The sequence below is a fragment of the Prenolepis imparis genome, unplaced genomic scaffold (assembly GCF_030444845.1).
Source record: "Prenolepis imparis isolate NDT839.2.m4 unplaced genomic scaffold, iyPreImpa1.0 SCAF_5, whole genome shotgun sequence".
Taxonomy (NCBI): Eukaryota; Metazoa; Arthropoda; class Insecta; order Hymenoptera; family Formicidae; genus Prenolepis; species Prenolepis imparis.
This window is the reverse complement of record NW_028141163.1, coordinates 15,711,852-15,719,023: the sequence shown is the minus strand read 5'-3', so window position 1 is coordinate 15,719,023 and position 7,172 is coordinate 15,711,852. Positions and strand designations below refer to the sequence as shown.

The window sequence follows — 7,172 nt, the reverse complement described above, 5'->3', positions numbered from 1 at the left end:
GACTTCCACAACAAGCAACCAGGCCTGCTCCGCTACATATAACGTACAACAGTGCGCGATATATTTTTGTTCTCCATCGACTGTCGTTCGCGTAATTTGTACCTAACTACTGCCTGCGTGTGGCGTCAACTTTCAAAGATATGCTCCGAGAACATAAATTAGCTTACAAATAGAAAAACCGTATAATCTAGCGGATGTTTGATATACCGTTATTGCGGACAATGTTATATCGCTTCACATTGTTTTTTGAAAAAAAGAAATACCCGGAATTTTGCAATATACGAATTCTCAGCGAGCTCTCTCTCGGTTTTCGCAGAATGATCCTATTTAAAGAGCTTTTCAGTAAGAAAAATAGGTGGACACAATGTCACATAAATTGGTTTTCGAATAAAGAATTGTTGAAATCCCAAATTTTTTTTTAAATAAAAAATTATGTGACATGTGGATTTCTTGCTGCAAAGCTCCCTTTAATATATACTTTTAGACCATCAGAATAAGATGTATCTTTCGTGTCTTTGTAGGCAAAATTACAATTTTGTGAATTGTTAAATCTTAATAAAAAAAGCTCTCGCACATTCAATACTCGTATTACGAGGGCGGGATACACGTCGCTTAAAGGGACACTATTTTGAAGCGAGAACGTGGCAGAGTGGCGTTGCCAATGAGTCGAGTTTTGCGATCGATCGGCGTCGAGGAGGTGGCGTCCGAATATCCGTCTCGTGGAAATCGAAAGGGAACCCGAAGAGGAATTCAATTCGTGCCGCGACGTCGCCAAAGAGTACGATGAAAAAATTCGCGATTCTTTTTTTTTCGAGAGATTCGGCAGCTTCCGAAAGGAACCTAGGCGCGGGAACACCTAGGTGTGTCAACGGATTAAGTTATTTATCGATTGGCGCGCGTAGTCCACCCCTGAGAGAATTATCCGAGAACGCCCATGGGCGCGACGATTCCGATCGATCGCATCGTCGACGAAAAGTCGAGGGACGAGGGAACGATCCCCGAAAAATATACGTGTCGGATTGAAAATAGTTTTGATCGAATCGAAGCCTTCCTGTGTTGTGTAGTCCGTGAAAAAAATTGGCCTCGCGCCAATCGTCGACTATCTTTCACCAGGAGTCGACGTAGAGATCATTTTCGTGTAACTACGGCATCGACATCTCAAATCATCATCTCCTATCATTCATCCGCGGTACTTTCTATACTTGGAGCAAAACTATACTTGAAGCGTAGCCCTTTCGAAAGAGAGGGAGGCGGAGAAAGGAAAAGTGTCTCAGGATACGACGAATCTATTGCCATGATCGATTATGTCCTGTGAAAAGAAAACATATTTAACATGCAAGCTATGTTTCATTTTAACGAATAGTACATGAGATATAATTTTGTTCAATAAAAACAATTTATATATTGAAACACGTAGATAGATAAGGGAGCGGAAATTTATAAAAGAAAAAATCCACATAACAATAGGATAAACTCTGTTGAATCTCATTAATATGTAGCGTAAAATCTACTCTTAATCGAGAGAATCAAGCGAGAGTCAAATAACAATTAATTAAATTGCTTTTAAAATGCAAAACTCATCATACACGATGCCGCGATGAAAATATTTAACCCGCGGGAAATATAGGAGTATTCAACAAGTGGTATTATACATATGTCCATGTTTCTTTATATATAATTTATATGCATTATTTATACTAGGTTTTTTTTTATCGCGATCAACACACGTGGTTACTGATATGAAATACTCACGTAAAAAAACAGTCTTTATTCCCGAATGAAATCTTTGCAGCTCATAATTAACAACTTTTATTAGTTTTTATATATATAAAGTTATATTTACAATGTACACTGTGCGCTAGAAAAATCTTACTTTTAAAAAAAGGAATTGTATCCCAAGTATAGACCGTTGCATCCCACAACTTTCTGCCGCAGTGCTTTATACAACGCGTTTTTTTTTTTCTCTTTTTGTACCTGAGGTCAACTACTTTTCTGCACATCCTTTGCTGTACACTATCTCATCGTTTCGCATTTCGCTCGAGATATCTTTAAATTAAATTATATTGGTCGCATATTCTAGGATCTAATAATCTTAATATCGACATTAATTCTAATGTCAATATTAAAAATCTTCGTTTTTATTCATATTTTTTTCACAACAGCTGTTATTTATCACCGAAAACTTTAACCATTTTAGTACAGCTGTTGAGAAAATATTTGGAATGCAAGTATTTCATATTAAAAATCATGTGAAGCAATGTACTGTGTAATCGACTATTGTAAAATTATAATATAAGCACGTTTAATAATGTTATATATTCGAGACTATTTGCCAAATTGATTTGCTTTCCACATTATGCGTTCTATTTAAAAGCACAAGCAATTTCATCTGATGTAGATATCTCAATTTTTTAATAATGTTAATTATAATTCAAGAAAAAATTTACATAAACTTCATATTTAATAACTGTGAAAACATTTTATATTTCTTATTTCAATATTTCATCATCGATAATCAATTTGTAACAATATTTATAGAAGCATAATTTGCGTATTTATAAAAGTACAATATGTATAAAATAGATAATGGTTGACATAGACCATTAACGACACTAATATTTGTTGCCAAGTTTCACGCATCTTTTATCATTACTTAATAACTGATACTGCACACAAAAATGACTATATATCCGATGACAGCGTTAGATAGCGACTAAACACAATCAACATGCTCATGTAAATAGAGCTTATGTCTCAACATTATACGATTCTAGTAATGGAGAGAATAATGGAGAGAAAACAATAATCGTCTAATTATCTCTCATTCTTTTTCATATAAAAATGAATTAATATGTACATTTATTACAAAGAGAAAATAAGACCTATATTTTGTACAGATGAGCTTAAGATATGTATTGGATTGAGTGACAAACACTTCAAGGAAAAGATGAGAAACATTTCTTTTTTCGACGGAATAAATGAAGGAATAAATTTAGTTAAAGAATCATTTTAGAAATTTTGAGTCAATAGCAGGATTATTATTTAGTATTTAGCTATTTATTTTCTAATTAAGAATTTTTATGCGATTTAATTTAATATGGTCTGTCTGCAGAATTGATATTAAATAGATTAAATTTGATACATTGTGTGGAAAGCAAAGTAATTTATATAATTATATATTGTTATATATATATAATCATATATCAAACTGTAAATGTGCTTGGCCAAAAAATTTAGGGAGAGACTCAATCCACCAAAAAATGTTTAATTTTTATATCTTTTACAGTAATAAATTCACCTAACAGAAATAATTCATGCTCATTAAAATATAAAAAAAGGACATTAACATTTTAATTTTCAGCATGTAAAAAATTCTCAGTTTCCTATAACTACTCATTATAAAATTGTGTTAGTAATGGAAATAGCAGACCGTTATTTATGGAAACAATATATCAAAACACAAAAAGATTTGTATTATGATTACTTCTGGACTCGGCAATATGATAAAATTTGCTGTAAATAACAAAGTTTCAAAATGTTTTTGGTGAAATGAAGAACCAAGTCTGATTTATGAACTATAAAACCAAATATGAAATCTATACCTGTACAAAATCACTTAGATGCTATTTGCGCTGTGATGTTCTTGAGTTGTTGCTTATATATTTCTGCTTCTTTCTCTTTCTCTCGCAATTGTTTACGATACTCGGCGGCTTGTCTTCGTGCTTCTGCTAATTGTCTGCTTAATATCGCTACATCTGTTATTGGCTCGCTGTTTCCCGACTCATCTTCAATTATTTCTTCTATATCATCATTCAATTCTAAAACTGTTGATTCTGTGACCTTAGTTGGAAAACTCACAAGTTTCTGCAATGTAAAAATGTTTTTGTATGTTTTTGTTGTACATTTGCTTATTATTATTTTACATTTAAATAAATAAATAAATAATTTTACCTCCTTCAATGAAAGCGAGTTCTTAATTTCAGTAATAGTAGGTACTGTTGTAGTATTAGGGATTGTTGTAACAAATAACTTTGCCGCTTTGCTATCTACAGCAGATCTTTTCAAAATATTTGGACCCCGTGTAAGAGCAGGTGTATTAGAATTTGGACTTAAGATTTTGGATTGAATTTGGTCTGTTCTAATTGCTATAACTTTTCTCCCTGTCCCTTTTCGCGAAGCAACTTGAAGGCGTTTAATTGGCGAACCTTTCGTCAAATTTAAAGCAAGTTTTCCAGCTTCTGTAATCATGTATTATTAACATGAGAAATAGTATATACACTGACAAGTTTTCTTTTTAAAATATATAGAAAAGACGAACCTGTTAAAACTACTGTTCTCCCACTTTCCACCGCATTCTCTACAATGGATGATTCATCATCCATAGGTATCATTGTGATTCCATGTGCTTCTAATAACCTAAACTGTTTGTTGATATTTCCAATTGACATAATATCTTTATGTTTTTTACTATTCGTAACAGTATTTGTATCGATCATTTCAACATCCTCGATTTCTTTGTCTTGTTCACCATCTGTATTGTTTGGTGATACAGAGATTTGGTGAAAGATCATTTTTTGTTTTTTCTCATTTTGTGCTAGAAATTATGAATGGACATAAAATAAAAATCAAAATTATGGAAAGAAGTAAATAAAAAAATTATTATCTAAATAAATATGTTAGGGTATTATTTACCTTGAGAATGTTTACGTTTACGTTGTTGCTTTATTTCACACTTGTACAGTTCCTCTTCCTGCATTATCGAACTTCTGCTATTGCTTTCCTCTAATTGTACTAAATTATGTGTAGCTACTTCCAATTCTGCAGAGTTAGCCTGACTCTGTTGATGAGTTTGGATGCCTATTATTTCTCTTTGCTGTTGCATTATATCCACTAAGTCTAACCTATCGTTCTCTAATGCAAGACTGATCGGAGTTTTGTGGAATTTACTAGTTGCATTCGTGTCAGCTCCATGATCTAATAAAATGTGTATTACATCCACATGCTCACGTTCTACTGCCCAATGTAGCGGTGTCATTTTTAGCTGTAAGAATTGCTCGTATTAATTGTAAACAAAAAAATCAATAAATCTGTAATCCACAATTTATCATACCATATCTCTGCTATCAACATCAGCCCCATAGCTAAGTAACAATTGTACCATTTGATGATGGCCTTCATACGCTGCCATATGTAATGGAGTTCTATCGACCTTTGTCCTAGCATCCCTCGATATTCCTGCTCTAAGCAAAACTTCAGCAGTCTCTAGATGATTGTTCTGCGCAGCTAAGTGAAGCGCACTTGTACCAAGCTGAAAAACAAGGATATTATAGATCACGTTCATTTCTACAAATTAAATATACAAATATTACTTAAACATTGTACGTACCCAATCTGTAGTAAATGGTGCGCCTCTACACATGAGCTCACGAACAGTCTCGGTGTCTCCATTCTTTGCATTATGTAGAAGCTGCTTTCCAAGTTCCACCATTGTCGAAGCATCTTGAGTTCTCGAATGAGTAGAGACATTGCAATCGAATAGTTCAACCTAACGACAATTGCAAGATTATCATTAGATATTAACGATAGCTTTATAAAATTATTACAATATAGCTCATGCTTTATATACACTAACAAAAAAAGTCACACTTACTGGGATGACAGAGTCTGCGTCCAGACTCTCGATATCGTTAACACATATGCTCTCTTGCATAGATTGCATTCTTGCGTGTCAAGCTCAGTCTCCTTCGTGTAAACGGGCTCTGAAATAAAATAATTATCCATAACGATGACACTCGTGAATTTCTCCCGGACGATCGAGGGTACGATCCGTAAGAGCGCGACTCATTTTCGGGCGTTATTAGTCACATAGCCGTTCGACCTTGGGTCACCGGAATCCGAAAGTGGGCCATAAAAATAACGAGCCCGAGCGACGAAAAACGCACGAGGGTCCGCGCGTCTGATTCGCGCCACGTTGCGTCCCGCGTGCCCGTGGTATGTTTGTTTCTCGAAATCTTCGCATCGCCATACAGGATGTTTTTATTTCGCCTCGTCTCGGGGTCGCGAGGAACTTCCTGTTCCTGTTTCATCGAACGGAAGTCCCATGCCATAGGCCCTGCGTTATCGGTGGTCAAAAAAAACTAGCCGAACCGGACGGATCGTACGTGAATTGTACTTACGACCAGCGCATTATTCCTCGCCTTTTTCCCGATTTTTCTCACGATCCTCCGACGTTGGGGCCTCGACGTCCGCTGGAATTCTTCCTCGACACAGTCTTTACTGTCACGGTAAAGTTTCGCGAAAATGGCGGCCCATTGGCGCCATTCCTGGCATCGTCCGGCTCGGACGGTAAAAACGTTCCCGATGTTCCCGATGTATACTCTGTGTCACGAATTATATACATATATGTATATCTTCCCCCGCACCGAACTCCGCGTCAACTAGAAAAATACTCTAGTCCGATTCGAGAGAGACAGCGATATAACCTCTAGTTTTTTTTTCGATATAATCCAATCAGAAAAGGTTTACCTGCTGATGACGTATTATGTGAGAACCAGGAATATTCATGTCAGACTGTCAGACAGGTCAGACTTCTAATTATGAAAACACGAAGGGAACGTTAATGAGATAAAACAAATAGAAAAAAGAATTATTTCACTCACATTTTTTCGTACAAAAATCTTTCACACGCTTTCACTATCTTGATCTATCGTTGTTGCAGGTATGTCTAGATATAGAAAACACATTATTTTATAATTGTTGGATCGAGAAAGATCATGAAATAAAAATGATCGTTCTTGAAGAATAGTGCAGAGTCATATCGAGAGATGAAATATTTGGCAGTATTAGTGATCCCTTTTCTGTCTCTTTTTCTCTATCTCTCTCTCTCTCTCTCTCTTTCTCTTTCTCTTATTTTCCTCGCCTTCATCCGACATGACTCGATGATGTTCAATTTTAGCCTTTTCCTGTCTCGCAACTGACCCAGAATCGTGAAGATAACGGAGCAGCAAGGTGCAACAATATGAATAATAAATTTTTATACAAGACAAACATATAACTCGGACGATGGTGAGATGAGAAACGATGCAACTAGAAGAGAACGTATTCGTCGCAAGAATAGTTTGTATAAGTAAGTCACATATACATATACACGAATGTGTACATACAGATAGATA

General features: G+C 35.2%; 2 protein-coding genes across 7 annotated transcripts in view; one reads left to right on the top strand and one right to left on the bottom strand.

Annotated features, from left to right (window-relative positions):
• Positions 1–1,179: 1,179 nt before the first annotated feature.
• On the bottom strand, positions 1,180–6,356 carry Atac3 (Ada2a-containing complex component 3). 5 transcript variants are annotated; one of them, XM_083038950.1, is made up of 9 exons: positions 6,177–6,356; positions 5,651–5,759; positions 5,387–5,545; positions 5,111–5,308; positions 4,693–5,041; positions 4,319–4,594; positions 3,952–4,238; positions 3,603–3,864; positions 1,180–1,309 (listed from the first exon to the last, which is right to left on the bottom strand). In XM_083038950.1, the coding sequence occupies exons 2-8, from the start codon at positions 5,717–5,719 to the stop codon at positions 3,613–3,615; spliced, it is 1,590 nt and encodes a 529-aa protein (XP_082895076.1). In that variant the 5' UTR covers positions 5,720–5,759; positions 6,177–6,356; the 3' UTR covers positions 1,180–1,309; positions 3,603–3,612. The 5 variants fall into 5 exon arrangements, with proteins under 5 accessions (XP_082895076.1, XP_082895074.1, XP_082895077.1 ...); XM_083038948.1 differs by lacking the exon at positions 1,180–1,309 and adding an exon at positions 1,755–3,513; XM_083038951.1 differs by lacking the exon at positions 1,180–1,309 and adding an exon at positions 1,755–2,046.
• Positions 6,357–6,962: 606 nt separating this feature from the next.
• Positions 6,963–7,172, top strand: part of Nachra3 (nicotinic acetylcholine receptor alpha3 subunit) — a 75,059-nt gene continuing 74,849 nt past the window's right edge. Inside the window, exon 1 of one of the 2 annotated variants that reach the window (XM_083038946.1) lies at positions 6,963–7,126. The gene's annotated coding sequence lies outside the window, so the exon portion shown is untranslated. The remainder of the gene's footprint in view (positions 7,127–7,172) is intronic. The other variant, XM_083038942.1, reaches the window with a different exon arrangement.